Here is a 15,000-nt window from a genome sequence, read left to right as displayed (position 1 = left end):
ATTTTGTCTAGAAAGCACGCAAGATAACGGAGTACACTTATGTCTCGAAGTGCTCGTAATTAGATGCACGCCCAACACCGTCGTCCAACACGAAGTGTCCCTTAAGGGGGATCCGTGCATACGGAACTCGCGCCCGTAGTGCGCGTAGCAGTCAAAACTGTGCTATCCTGTCAATCATTTGCCTTTCACCGGAAACGGTGCACTTCTGTGCGTAAACGACGTTGTTGTCGATCTACGCTGTCGAAAGGACGCCATCAAAGTCATTTTTCGCGAAGTTAACACAAATAAATACATTATCAATACAGTTTTGACGTCTTCTTACCCTTGATTCGAAAACACCAGACTGAAATCGTCTTAAAATAGTTAGAGAAAGCACAAATAACAGCCAAAGCACAACAGCTGACGTTTAGATCGCCGCTCGCTGGCAGCCCAGTTTTGGCACCAAAGCTCCATGACAAAAAAGTTGCCACAAAATCTTTTTAATGGGTTTCTGGCTCTTTAAATTGCAAACAATTGACGTGAAGCCGGATAGCACAGTTTTTCCCGCTCGCTGAATTCTGATTGGTCAATTCAAATTACAGTAGCTCTTGCCGTATGCACGGGTTGCTCTTAACTACCAAACCGTTGCTATGAACCCCTTCAAATAGTCATTTCTCGAATTCCTTGAACTCTATATTAATCCTTTTTTTCTAGGTGCGTTCTATTTAACATTCCTTCGTATGGTTCGACTCACAACCATATTTGGTAAATCACGTGACCAAAACAGAAAATGCCTAAAAACTCAGCGAGTTAACTGTTTTTCACAAATGAGAACATTCTAACACAAAATCTGTAGCATGGATTTTAAAAGAAATTATTTCTTCCAAAAAAAATTATGACGTCATGAGTTTTCTTGATACACTTTTCAAAATATGTTTCATTTTTTGTCCAGATAGAAATTTCGTGCTACAGTTTACGAAAAATGATGGGACGATTTCCATTAGTTTCCTGGGAGCTTTTTCCTGTTTCCACTGTAACGTACGGCAGAGGACTGGGACTTGGTGCGCGTGCGCCGTCTGATTGAAGTGAAGTCAGATTTCCGTTGAATGAGTTACTTCATAAAACCATTCATGCAACCTCTTTGTAGGGCTCTTTGACTAAAGAGCTTCCTTAGCAACCATTGTCTTTCTGTAGTTAAGGGCCACCCCACTTAAAGTCTGAGCCTGTGCTACCTATTTCCAACAATATTAACGCTAAAGGTTGTTAGCATAATCTTTATCTTAGCGTAAATGCAGCTGATTATCCTTACTTGAAGAGCTACATTTGGGGGACACTTGGTGCTGTTGATAGTCCGTATTCCGAGACACGAGTGATGATGAAGTTAGGGATAAGAGGAAGGAAAATCCGCGTGCATCCAATTCTGGATATATTTGGCGGAATATGGAAAAAGACGGGGAGCTTTGTCTTTGTGGCCCCATTTTCTCCCGAATAGATCTTAAGGGCTCGAAGTAAAATGTCCTATTTCCGGTCTTTTCGGCCTAATCATTAGCTTTTTTTTTAAGGAACAACATAAACTGCTGCACAGAGATTTGGCGGCACGGAATATCCTGGTAATGACAGAGGAACAAGTGAAGATCAGTGATTTTGGTCTTTCCAGGCTAGAGGAGTATTATAAGCTTCAGCCAGGGAGTAATGAGCAAATTCAACTTCCAGTCAAATGGTAACAGTTGATGTTAAGATCTTTTTTCTTGCTTTTCGTGGGACCGCAACTAATGGGGAAAGGGCAATCTGGCGCGGCAGGGATTTAATGTAGCGGCCTCGTCGGGTTGGGAACCTAAGAAACAAGAGAATGTTGCATTTTGAACCGGGAAAGGGGAGAATAATAAATTTAAGAAGAAGCGTAAATCCAGCACTACCCTGCTTGGCATTCCTGCCTCTCTAGCGAAAAGGAAAGGAAACCTCTGCACGAATTTCCTCGATGTTGTTCAGAACTTTGCTTTGGACAACTAATTGATTTCTTAACCGGTTTAAAACCCGCTACAACCAGTTTGAAATTAAACGCCTGCTCATTGGCGGAAGAATGGGAGTGACCTTGCATTGAGATCACGTTGCGCTTGCATAAGTGAACTTCCAGGAGATCCGTGCACAGGTTACCTTACCTTCTTGCTAGAGAGGGAAATTAAGGACTGGGTAAGCCAGCACTAAGTACAAACTGGATATCTGGAATAATAGTATCATTCAAGTCTTGAGCTTGTATGGTGCTCCACTAATTGGGCAGACTGCTATTCAGATTAAAGGATCCTAGTCAACCACACCCATGTTTTATTGCGTTCGACAAAAATTAGAATGCAAGCCTAATTTCGTTTTTGCGTCCTGTGTCTTTCGAGTTGGTGTGCCTGTGTAAGGCTATGCAGAATTTTTCGAGATTGCTGTAAGGACACCAAAATGGCCCCCCGCTTGATTTTTGCAGGGGCATGTGTCGGGCGGGAAACTGGTGCGAACTTATGACGACATCTGACCTCGTTTTCGCTCTCGTTTTAGGATATTTTTATGTTCATTTTAATGCGCATTTGATCATTTCTGTATGGATTTATGTGCAATAGAAGTATTAAATTAAATTAAATTAAACTACGTCACATTCTCGTTACATGTGATAAGACATGTGGCGAACATGTGAGCAGGCCATGTGAGTTCGTCTTCACGGTACAGTCGCCGTAGGCCTCGCCATTTTGTGCTCTCAGCGTTGGATTTTGGTGAGTTTAAACGCTTCGACGGTAGCATTTATCGAAATCTGAGGGAATAGTCTTTGTTTATTTTATATGCCAACGAACACGACTTTGAATCGCCATGGCTTTCAGGAAGTTAACCGTGGGAACAGCTATATTTTGATTGCATTTGTTGACTAGTTACAGTCGCGACAGATACATGCATTGTACATGTAGCTCTTTATCCGGTCGAATACTGTTTGAAATCGGTGGAAAAGTACTCTGAAGGCAAGATCCATAAGGGTGAAATTGAACCAAGGAACGGCAATTTATGTAAATATTGTCTACTTCATTCATCGGGGATAATACTTGAATCAGTTGCAAGGAGTTTGTTTACGCTGACGATAAACGAGCAGACGATTGCAAATGTTTGCCTATGTTTGTGCCGCTTCCAGCCGAGAATAATTTATGTTTAATATACTTTTACAAATTAGCTTTTACGCTCAAACATTTGCAGTTAATGTGAGAATATTTAGCACGAAATTTGAAGGTAAAAATTGTGAGCCTACGGAAACTGGCGCTGTCACGCAACGTATCAACAAATCGCAGTTCGTACAGGGGACCACTTAGCTGGAATCTGTAAAACCTTCGTTGCCGATCAGTTTAGCAATAGACCGGGGTTGAAAGTCAGGTTGGGAAATCATTTATTTTAGGTATATATATTTACGTGACGGCGTCGAACGCACTCTCATAATCTTTGATTACTACTAGTTTTAAATACGGACAACGGCGAACATTTTTTCAGGTTACGTGATGCGTGCCCGTGCTCTTCTAGCCATTTTTGCGTTGCGTTGTGTGACATCGTCCTGACCGCGAGGAAAAGCGGGCACCTGCGAAGTTCATCGTTCAGCGCAACGCCCTAAGAATGAAACAAATGACGATCAACGCTAGTTGATCAACGCGAGAGTCTTTTAGACACCTAACTATATTGCTCTCCTGGGCCATCTCACTTCCGGTCGCCGTCCGCATCTGGTTTCGCGGGAAAATCAATCTAAAAGTAACTGGGTCTGTAAAAAAGCCTTTCCACAAATACAGTGAAGTTGTACGCTCCTAGTCATGTGCTCCTGCTAAGAGTAATTCTTTTCACTTTCTTAGTGGCTTTCGGCCTACCACGCGATGAAACGCGAGATTCGAAACATTGAAAGATTCTCTGTTGCATGATCACGATGTCGTTAAAACCTCAAATTTTGTGATTTCATGTCATTGTTATGCAAGCTACCGCAAACACATGCTGAAATGCGTGGTGCACGAATAGGTTTCCCCCTTTTAACCAATGATGTTAATGTTTTGTCTTTTCTTAAACTCCCTAGTTTTGAAAGGAGCACCGAAGGACCATCCTTAAGAAAATCATTTTTGTGACTCAGAGTGGCTCCGTCAAGATTTTTGATTTTTTTTTTCTTTGCCAGCGCATAAGACCAATTGGACTTAGGGAGGTTACGAGTACGCCATGAGACAGTATCGTTTAATGAGCATGATGCTTTTTGGAACATTGTACATTTCCTAATTTCGCGTTCTTTCCAAATCTTCGACGTGAAATGACCGAAGTTCAATTTATATAAAAAAGACGTGAGCACAGAGTGGCAAAGTTTAATTTGATTTCCAAGCTTCAACGCCGTTTCTCCAAATTTAGTTCGTCTGCGGTTCTGATAGGTTGCAGACTTGCACAAATTGAAATAATAACGAAATAATCTGTTAAACATAATTTAAATAACGTTCCCATTGACGTCACGTCGCAGATCTTAAACACCTTGCTTTAGGGCAGATTTTGATAAAAGTGACTGACTGTGTATTTTACTGGTTTGTACTTAAAGGTACGCGTTAGAGAGCTTGACCAAGCAAAGCTTCACATCCAAAAGTGATGTCTGGAGCTTTGGCATAACCATGTGGGAGATTTTTACTTACGGTCGTGAAACACCATACAAGGATATCAAAAACTCCGAGGTGAGAAGTAATAAATGAGGCGAATGAGAGCAAATTAATTTTGACACGTTTTAAAACTCAGAACAAAGCAAACATCAAACATACAACCCCGGTCATAATTGTTAGAACACCCCCCTTCCCTTCTCCCCCTTCCCCCAACAGTTGGTGGTTACTCATTTTCTTGCAAAGCTCGCGGGTTTCCCAACTTTGTGAGGAAGGAGGGGGGGGGGGACGTTCGGAGTCATGAAGTGGTCAAGTGTTCCAACGGCCTCGGGCCGCACTCGAGGCCGAAGGCATAGTTTTCCGTATACGAACCGACCTGGGCCGGTAAAGAACGTTTTCATTAATTTCTAAATTGTATTTTCAGAGGGTTGAAGAGACTACGGGGAAAAATGGGAAAGTCATAATTTTATTTTATACATTGTTTCATCAACGTGGCAACAAAAGTACGAGAAAATGGGGATTTTTTACATTTTGTGAAGTTTCGCTTTCAAAAGTAAACGAACCTGGCGAAATGTAGAAGCCATTTCAATGTTTAATGCAACAAGGAGCAAACAAAACGAGTAAGACAAACTTAAACTTCGCTCATTTACTTCGTGTAGAAGACACATGACGTAAAACAACAGAACAAAAATTGTGAAACAATACCTAATCAGCGTTCTAAATCCCTAAAGACCCCTAGAGCTTTTGTTACGTCATGTGCGTCCTTTACACGAAATAAAAGCTCATTAAATTCGCAGCTTCGCTTGTCACTTAGCGTTCTTGGTTACCGTGACCGTGGTCAAGAGATTAGAAAATTCTGCCCGCTCCTGCAAGCAATACGCAGGGTACCGCCCGCTCACGATCAAAGAAATAAATAAAGTATCTTATTTCTTCGACGTTTTGTTATTTGTGTGCAAAGCTATTACTCGTTTGAAAATGCTCAACCCATAGATACGACGACCTACAGAATACGTGGAATATGCCGGAAATATATTCTCGGTTAATGGGGCTCAAACAGGTTTCAGCAAATTATTAGGATTAATTAAGTCTTCAATGCTAAAATGTTCCAATTTTGAAGGTGGCTCTGAATCTGCTCCAGAGAATTTTTTATTTTATTTTGCTGGGAGTTTCATCTTAGCCTGCTAATCACTCTCCAAAAATAAAAATTGGGAGTCACCGAGTTTGTGTTTAAGATATACGTGTAAATTAGCGGGGTGTTTTTAGATGGCTGTTTTGTTGCCATGGTAACCTATTCTGTCACATCGCTGAGTGTATTTTGTTAAGCACTTATTGGTGTTTCATATGGCACCATAACATTGCCGTTAAGAGGATTGAATCCAACCTAGTTCCCAGGGTCTTTCTTCTGTCTCCATTGTCTCAACGACAATGGAGGCCCTGGGAACGAGGTTGGATTCGATCCTCCCCAATGGTACAGTTTGTGGAAAGTGATGAGCCGGAGTTCGACGTGTAACTAACAGATACCGTGCGCTCTAAAAAACCGAAACTCTTGGTCGAGAGTAAAACTTCAGCATCCATGTATTTTGGAAGGCAAAGGATCGCATACTGGCCTCTAGCCTGCGAGCAGGCTAACTGATCTCATACTTTTTTCAGGTTGTGTCACATTTGGAACAAGGACATCGCCTGGGCAAACCCGACAAGTGTCCGGAGAAAGTCTTCGAAATTATGAAGAGCTGTTGGGATAAAGACCCAAAGAAAAGGAAATCTTTTTATTTACTACAAAAGTTTGATTTGAAGAATTGTTTAGACGACGCGGAAAGAAGGCCACAGCTGTGTTGATAAAATGACGTCTGGTTTCTCACTTCCTCTCGACGTTATCTGTCTGCCAAAAAATTATTGAAACTAACATTGCTGCACTGTATAGCAATACTCACCGTTACGTCACCTATTATCATTAGTGTGCCAACCGGGGTTTTTTTTTCCCGTGGTTGGCAAAATTTAAGTATCAAAATAATTGTTTATAAACAGCGAATATCGCTATGGAGCGTTTTCACATGACGTCACGGCAGCCATGTTGGTGTTCCAAACTAGTCCTCTGGGAATTGAACTTTATTCTTATGCAAGTACTTTCTTTTGTTTCATTACATTAATATCCATTCTGGGCACGTGAGTTGAAACGCTCTAGACACTTTGGCCCTTTTTAAACGTCGCATTTCACATGTGCCGAATCGAATGCAAATGAGAAAAATCTATTGTTTTCGCTCATTTGCATGAGATTCGGCACATGTGAAATGCGTTGTTTCAAACGGGCCTTTGCTCCAAATAACTGGCATTCAAATTAGCCTTTCTTGGCTTTTCTTAATTTCAAATATTTTTTCCCAAACTTCTCGAGACAAGGTATCTACTGTTTTCATAGGAACTGAGTTCAATTCAATGTCATGTGGAAGGCAAGAAGAGGTAGTTCGAATGCATACAAAAGTAAATTAAAATCATACGATAACCCCTTTGGAACTAAAGTTAAGAATAGAACTGAGAGACTAGTCGTACCTGGTTATACCGATGCTGTTCCTAGCTGGGTTTGTGTACCGAGTGATTGATAAGCGGTTTTGTGAACAATCGAAGCTAACTTCTGAAGGTGCTTGTACGATCGCACAAATAGAAAGCAGCGAACAAACAGGCCTATTATATTCAAAATGCCTTTGAAATGAACGAGTGAAATCGAAATTGGACAGCTTGGTCTAGTTGTGCTAAGCACTGCATTAAACTCGCCCTAGTTTTCATTAGCATTCGTTGATTTTGAAAATTAAGTCAGAAACGTTGGTGACAGTGTGTCAGGACCGTAGGATTTTATCGAATAAGTTTAGTGTTATATTTAAATGTAAGCTTGTAGTGGCATGCGTTATCATTCCGCTGCAGTATACCCTTTCTTCACACAGGTACGACAAATGAATCAGCTACATACGGTAACTCCGTTGCTTTGTTATACTTATCTTCTTAAACAAGAGTCCAATTAAAACATAGTTCTGCTATGATTAAAACTAAGTCATCGTGCTCTCAAAACGACCCTATCCCCCTCAGGCTACTTTTTACATGACTGAGTTTCCTTTTGTGTCACGCATTGTTTAATTACCATAATTATCACACGAGATATCACGAGAACACAGGAAAATGATACCATGTAGTGAAAGCAGAATCTTGAAAAGTCACGCATGTGATTGTTAACTCCTTGGTGAATGAAAAGAAAGTGGACGAACATGAAACGTTTTCACTTTGGCCAACAAGACCAAGGCATTGCTTTTTAGGGCTCGCGTGGTTACAGTTTCATCACCAGTCTAATTCGTTGATTGACCAACTCTAAAAAGAACTTCTTTAGATGGCCACAGTAAGTTGCGTTGCACTGTAACACTTCTCTATCGTTCTGCCATAAACACAGACTGACACCACTGCACAAACCATTCACACATGTTCGATAAAACGTCATTGTTGACTTTGCCATGAACTTTGAGCTCGTGATCAGCACCTTCAATCCAGTGCATTTTCCAGTCATTTGCCATTCTTTCTAGTGTTGTCTCCATCAAGTCAGTTCTACAAAATGGGTCCTTTCGCCCACTGATGAACAGCACAGGGATACCAAGATGAAGCAGCGGTGACACCCGAAGCTCTGAGGTTTTTCTGGGAGGGTGGAGAGGGTAGGACAGACAGGCCACACCATATACAAAGTTGGCTGTGAGGCTGCTGTTAGAGGCAACTTCTGCTGCAACTCGTGCACCCATTGAACGACCTACAAGCATCCACTAACACTGTACTCAACCCATTCACCCCCTGAGAGTGACACTTTATATATTTCACTCTGTGTAATGCCAGACTATTTTACTCGTCAATGGGGAGTATCCTAGGGCGTTTGAGGTGTGAATTGATTAAGAAAACAAACCTATTTGCTTGGGGCTGATTGCTTCCCTTTGTAGAGTAATCAACCAGTAGGAAAAAAGTGAAACAAATACATCTTCAGTCAAACTGCATTTCAATTCCAAGAACAAAACAGTGAAAGGGATTGCAAGTGACCCTTTTTCAAATTTTGATTTGTCAAATGCAGCCAAAATCCAATCAAACCAACTTTGGTTTTCCAATATTGATGATTTCACTCCAAGAACAAAACAGTTGAAGGGATTGCAAGTGACTTTTTTCAAATTTTGATTTGTCAAATGCAGCCAAAATCCAAGCAAACCAACTTTGGTTTTCCAATACTGATGATTTCACTTGTAGGTGAAAGTACTGAAAACTCAAGTTTTCAAATGGTGATAAAATCCCAACCTTAGGTGGCATTTCTCTGAAAAATTGCATTATGGCTAAGTTAACCCATTCACTCCTCAGGGACCCCAGGGCACCCCCGGTCGACAAGTAAAATTGTCTGGCATTAGACAGAGTAAAATCTGTGAAGTCTCACTCCCAGGACTCAATGGCTTAAGGTGATTCCCTGGTTTTGCATTGTGCATTCCTACTGCGCACGATTTTTGCGTCATCAGCACGCGCACATGAGCGCGCGCGCGTACAAAACATAAGGGCTTTCCCTCAAACTAAGCTCGATAGCGAGATAAAAGCTCCTTTTCTCTTAAACGAGCACAGTGACCCCCACTTTTTATTTTATAAATTCAATGAGAACAATATCTGCAATAACTGAGAAAAAATTTGGCAGAAATCTATAGCTACTTTTTTGGCAAATTAAATAAATGCTACAGATAGAGATGTAACAGGCCCAGCAGAGCAAGTCCAAATTATGTTTCCTTTAAAGGATAAAAATATCAATTAATAATGCAGGGTATTTGAAGACATTTTTTCTGGGACGTAGATGAATAAGCAATCAAAGAAAGTCGAACTCTGTGTGATATAGCATGCCGCATTGAAAAATAATCGATCTTGTTTGTTGTGCACTGAGATAACCAAAAGTCACCTAAATAACCATATTTGTCAGCATCGTGGCATGAAAACAAGCACGGTGACCCCCTCTTTTTATTACCTTTTTAACATCTCCTTGTACTGTAATGTCATCATACCAAGTTTCATCGGAAATCTATGACGGGTTCTTTTACCCGGGAATCACCTTAAATATGATCTTTAGAATTTCTGACCCCAGTTGTTCAAAAGGTGGATATCCACTGGATAAATCACTAACCTTTCCAGTTTGGATAACGCAATTGGTTTCGCTATTACGGAGAGGATTAAGTCATCATACTTCACAGACTTGTTTCTTTTAGTTAGCTTGAAAACATGTTAAAAGATCGGCTTTCCAAAACAAGCGGTTGGTAGTTTCACAAATGGCTTTTCGGGCCCAAAAAGTTTTTGGGACTTTTGAGAAACGGGCCCATGGAGTACATAAGGCACCAGATTCACAATTGCAGTACCTGTACCCATTTTTAACATCCACGCGACAAATTGTTGCAAATGGTCCAATATTTACAAAATCCTTTCAAGTTATTGTAATTCAACTGACTGCAACGCTCCAGAATTGGTGGAAAATGTCCCCCTTCAGGGATTTCAATAACTTTTAAAGTAGATGTCTGGGCTAATGGATGTAAGCGGCAGTCACTCTTACGTTTTACAAGGGTTTGAGTGAAACTCAAGGCAGAGTAGCCGGGGGTGAGAGCCAAATTTCTGACAAACAGAAGGCGGTATACCACGGGTGACTGGCTTCTAACGAAACCCCTGCCCCTTCCAACAACAAAATGTTTTGCAGAGAGGGGGGTAGGGAATGAGTACCACTAGAAGTGACTGAAGTATCACTGATAATGACCAGCTAAAGGCCATCCTTACCAACCCATCTGTTCAATATAACTTGACAGACTTTTTTTATGATTTCTCCACAATTTTCAGGCACATTTTACCTGCGATAATGCACATCCTGACTGGAAACTCCTCAAAGTTCCTTAGAAATGCCTGAGATAAAAAAAAAAAGATAAGCACCACTGAGGTCAAGAATATTTGGGATAAGTGAAGAAAAAGCAAAACAATTTATTTTATGATATCTGCTATGGAATAAGAATAAAGATTTTTGGGTAGAAGAAAATCAGTCTGATGAGAGCTTATGTTATAATCCCAACTTTATATAGAGTATACTCGATTCAATCCAAATGTATGGCTTCACACAAACAGGTGCAAAATTGTTGGAATGAGTGTCACTTGTTGCCTCTACTTGTACCACTGGGGCTTGTTCCATGCTGTTGGATAAGTTTGTTGAGGGGTTAACTTTTGAACTGACAACACCTTGAAAAAAATTTTGTTTTCTGATCTTGGAAGCCTACATAGTGAATCACCGTTGGATCTGTTTGTAAAGATCAAGTTGTATGTACAGGGTGAGACAAAAATGAAAAGATAAGGTTGCCCTTCGGGCAAGCTGTTACTTGAGGCTACTAGCCCGAAGGTCTGAGGAGCTAGCTCGAAATTAAATTGTTTATAAAGAATATCAGATATATTTAATTATGCAAAACACAAGTAATGATACCAAGCATAGGTATAAACTAATTCTTCATAGTATTTTGATTCTTGAATGTGATTTTCGTTTTAACTTCAATCTCAAATTAAACAATGTAACAGAAATGACCAGTTTTTACACCTGACCACTAGAAGTTGCAGTTACAACTTACATCAAGACTTTGTGGACGAGAATTCCAAATGCAGTCATGTGATCTAATCTTGTAATGCAAAACATGATCGATTGATATCGCTTAAGGCTTTCAATAGTTTGCCAAGTGTATTAACTATAAAACAGTTGAACAGTGAGCTATAGGAAATATTTCCGTTTCTTGTTTGTACTGCTAACACGAACGAGGTCCTCGGAATGAACATCATCCACAAATTTGCTGAAAGTTTGGGAATGCCTATAGTCAATTTGAATATCTACAGAATGTGTGTCTTTGTCTGCCGTCGGCCTGATTGCAATTTGCATATAAGCAACGCAGTGAATGCACATGTATGAAAATCGTTTCGCATTGTAAGACCACAAATGTTTATAAATTACAAATGACTGTTTCAGAGTAACATTTTATTCAAACATGGGCAAAATATTAAAAGGAAAAATAACCTCTGAATTCGAATGGGTTCGTTCCTTCAATGTTTACATTTTACCCCCATTGACGGTCAAAATTATTGTAAATTTACGGAAATCACGACACAGTTATTTTTGTGAATGTCATGAACGTTGCAATTGGTCAAATAGACTACCACTGTAATCTGAAGTCTGTCGACATTCCATGGAGTAAATTCTCTTCAAAGCTCATCAAGCTGACAAACTCTTCCAGAAGTGAGAAAACATCATGTTCTAAATTACTCGAGTTGTGTGTTTTTGTTTTTATTTTTTTGTCGGATGATAACGGCGCCAGGTCTTCTACCTTTTCTTCATGCGAGTTTTTTCTTGTTTTTTAATTTTACACGAAGTGGGCCTTTTTTGTTTTAATAATGATTTGGCAGCTTTAAAATAGAAACAAGAATCCGGATTTGGATTTTCCCAACGAAACGCACCTAAATTTCCCAGAAAATCCACTGCACCGTGACTTGGCTGGAGTTTAATTAGACATTGCCTCGTGCATGCACGCTGTCAGTCAGCAAATATTGTCATTTCAAAAAATATACTTAAAAGTAAAGTAACTGTATTTAACGTCAATAACTCCTAACAGTAATTCAACTGACAAACCTGAGGTCGACGGTGCGCTCATCTTACTCCCCTCTCTCCATCAGTGCTCCATTTTACGGGTATTTAAAGCTACTTAGCTACACGGAAAGGAAAGGAGTCGAAACAAGGATGCGAGATCCAGGAATCGAACTCAGGACCTCTTGCACCAAGGCCGCGCTCTAACCGCGGTGTCTGACATTTGCAGTCTGCAAATGTCAGACACCGCACTAACCGACTGTGCCATTCTTGCTCCCTACGATACTTCGGTCGCTTATGTAAGCAGAAAAAGTCATGACATTATTTACGGACACAACTAAAATGCGGCGCAAAACGTTGTCACGCTGCGATAATTTGGCCTCATAATGTTATTATTTTCTCTCAGGAGCTTTCTGCTACACACTTTTTGGTATAAAAGCTCAATTTATCGTCAGAAAAGAGGAACCAACGGTGCTTGCCCATTGGGCAAGCTACGATGAGAAAACGCTAGCCCGACAAGTTATTCCACTAGCCCCGGGCTATTGGACAGCACTTTCATCGTGCACTGATGTACAGACACTGCACATGGTCTCAATGGACAGATACATTGTATCATTGCAAGTTGCAACATTGCTATATTCTGGTAACTGATGCACACATTGAACATCTGAGCAAAAATGTTGGATGTTGTTGCTCCTGTTTGCTCATAGCCTAACACACAAGTTTCAGCCTTTATTGGAATGAGTTGATCATGCAATTAACTGACACACTCATTCCCCATTGTATTCAACCTCAGGATTACCCGATACCCTGCAAGCAGATTCTCTTTCGATCTTCCTAAATAAGTCGGGAAGAGAAAAGAAGACTCTGCCAGCCGCCTTGACATTCTTTGATTTGCCACTCATCCAAAGAAATGGACAAGTCAGTCCAGTTTTGACTTGTCAAACCTTTTTTTTTTTTGCACATAATTCATAGCCACGTCTCATCAATATTTTTTTTTAATTTACAACAGCGTGGCAATTTTTAACTGTCTAAATTCTCATGAGTATCTCCTATGTTGGTTACAGAAACCAATCTGCCAGAAACATGTAAATTTTTCAGTAAAAAATGCAATTCAAAAGTATGAACTACCTTGAGATTCCAAGGGAATGATTCCTTGGTTGGCGTGTGTTTGCCAGAGTTGCTTGAAAATATCCGGACTGTTTGTTTTCGTTTTATGGTTTGCGGTTACAGGTCACGCGTGACTGACATTTTTACTGCATGCTCAATACGAAGTGTCGAGGTGGCAGGCAGGTAAGGATTACCCTGCCATTGAAAAATCAAGTTCCGGTTGCCGTTCACTTTATTGCAACCATTTTTTCCTTAATAACTCACCACAACTGCGGTAAAGCATTTTGTCCTGTACTGGAAATTCCTTGTCCTGCAGGTAAATCTTAAGCAAAGTATCCCCGTGCTTGCAAGATGAGCGGCTAGTCTCTCCAAGTGCAAATAATTCATGTCCCCGCCGGCTCCATGTGTCAAGACAACAGCACATCCACTCCATGAAGAATCGCAAGGAAAGTTGAAAATGCCGTCTAACTCACGATCTTCGACTGGAATTTTTACCAGGACCTGAATAAACATTACCAATACGCATAAAGTTAAATAAAGTTGTGAAAGTACACACAAGATTTAGGTGAATCAAGAACTTCACACAGACACACATTCACCTTGGTCTCCATGTTGCTATGCGTGCAGAAGAACTGGGCACTAGCACTTCGTCCTTCTTCGTCCCAGTTCTCTCAGTTCCAACTTGCCCGACAAATTCCTTTTTTTCTGTGGATTAACTTTTATAGTCAATTTAGATTACTTACACACGACCCCACAAGCTTGGCAGCTTTAACTTTTATCGTGTATAAATAAAGGCTTTATGTTATGTTATGTTAATTTGTCCCAGAAAACCGACATTTTCTCCTGTTTAAACTTGTTTCTTAGTCGGTGATAATACTCGTTTACAGCGGCATTCGGAAGAAAAAAATATTGAGATATTAAAAAAAATAATGTTCTGGCCCCAGTTGTTCAAATGATGGATAGCGCTATCTACCGGATAAATCACTATCCAGCAGATAAACATGGATAAACACTAGCAAAACCAATTGAGTTATCCAGTGGATAGTGGTTTATCCGGCGGATAGGGCTATCCATCGTTTGAACAACTGGGGCCTGGCAGTTAGCGATGTGGTAGTCTAGGCCTGGGGTTATTAATCGAACATTCCCAGGTTCGAGTCCTGAGAGTTCAGGCATTGGGGTTCGGATTTTAAAAATAGAGGTTCATTTCCGATAATCCCTATCAAGCGCTAAGTGTCCTAAATTGATATGATTACAATAGTCAATTCGCTTTTTTCACCAATCCCGTAACACAGTGCATTTTAGAGGGGGGGGGGGATATTTACATTATTACAATGGCTATTCAGTTCACTGAAGTATGATACAGTCCCAAGAGTAAATAACTTGTATTTTTTTTTTAATGTAAATACCCTCCTCCCAAAAAAAACGTATTGCATTATGGGATGGTGATAATAGTCAATTTCAGGCGCCCATGGGTTCCTGTCAATTTCGCGAAAGTTAGGAATTGTCCATAATCGTCATTTCAGAGGAAGAGGATGCGTTGCAAGTTCATGAATAGTTCTTTTAATTCGCGTAGCGATTTTTCAGTAAAAGCGTAAAATGTCATTTCACCATTCTAATTTATATCTTCATTTTACTTGAATCTCTTTT

General features: G+C 40.3%; 2 protein-coding genes across 2 annotated transcripts in view; one reads left to right on the top strand and one right to left on the bottom strand.

Moving 5' to 3' along the window:
* LOC137980436 (uncharacterized) overlaps positions 1-7,646 on the top strand; it is a 63,846-nt gene extending 56,200 nt beyond the window's left edge. The window contains exons 28-30 of the mRNA XM_068827880.1: positions 1,542-1,699; positions 4,556-4,685; positions 6,258-7,646. Coding sequence (XP_068683981.1) covers positions 1,542-1,699; positions 4,556-4,685; positions 6,258-6,443 — 474 coding nt within the window. The 3' untranslated portion in view covers positions 6,444-7,646. The remainder of the gene's footprint in view (positions 1-1,541; positions 1,700-4,555; positions 4,686-6,257) is intronic.
* LOC137980437 (testis-expressed protein 30-like) lies at positions 7,564-14,060 on the bottom strand. The gene is made up of 4 exons (XM_068827881.1): positions 13,953-14,060; positions 13,618-13,854; positions 10,484-10,535; positions 7,564-8,385 (listed from the first exon to the last, which is right to left on the bottom strand). The coding sequence occupies exons 1-4, from the start codon at positions 13,962-13,964 to the stop codon at positions 8,015-8,017; spliced, it is 672 nt and encodes a 223-aa protein (XP_068683982.1). The 5' UTR covers positions 13,965-14,060; the 3' UTR covers positions 7,564-8,014.
* Positions 14,061-15,000: the final 940 nt, after the last annotated feature.

The sequence above is a fragment of the Montipora foliosa genome, chromosome 12 (genome assembly GCF_036669935.1).
Source record: "Montipora foliosa isolate CH-2021 chromosome 12, ASM3666993v2, whole genome shotgun sequence".
Lineage (NCBI taxonomy): Eukaryota > Metazoa > Cnidaria > Anthozoa > Scleractinia > Acroporidae > Montipora > Montipora foliosa.
This window is presented reverse-complemented; position numbering and strand designations above follow the sequence as displayed.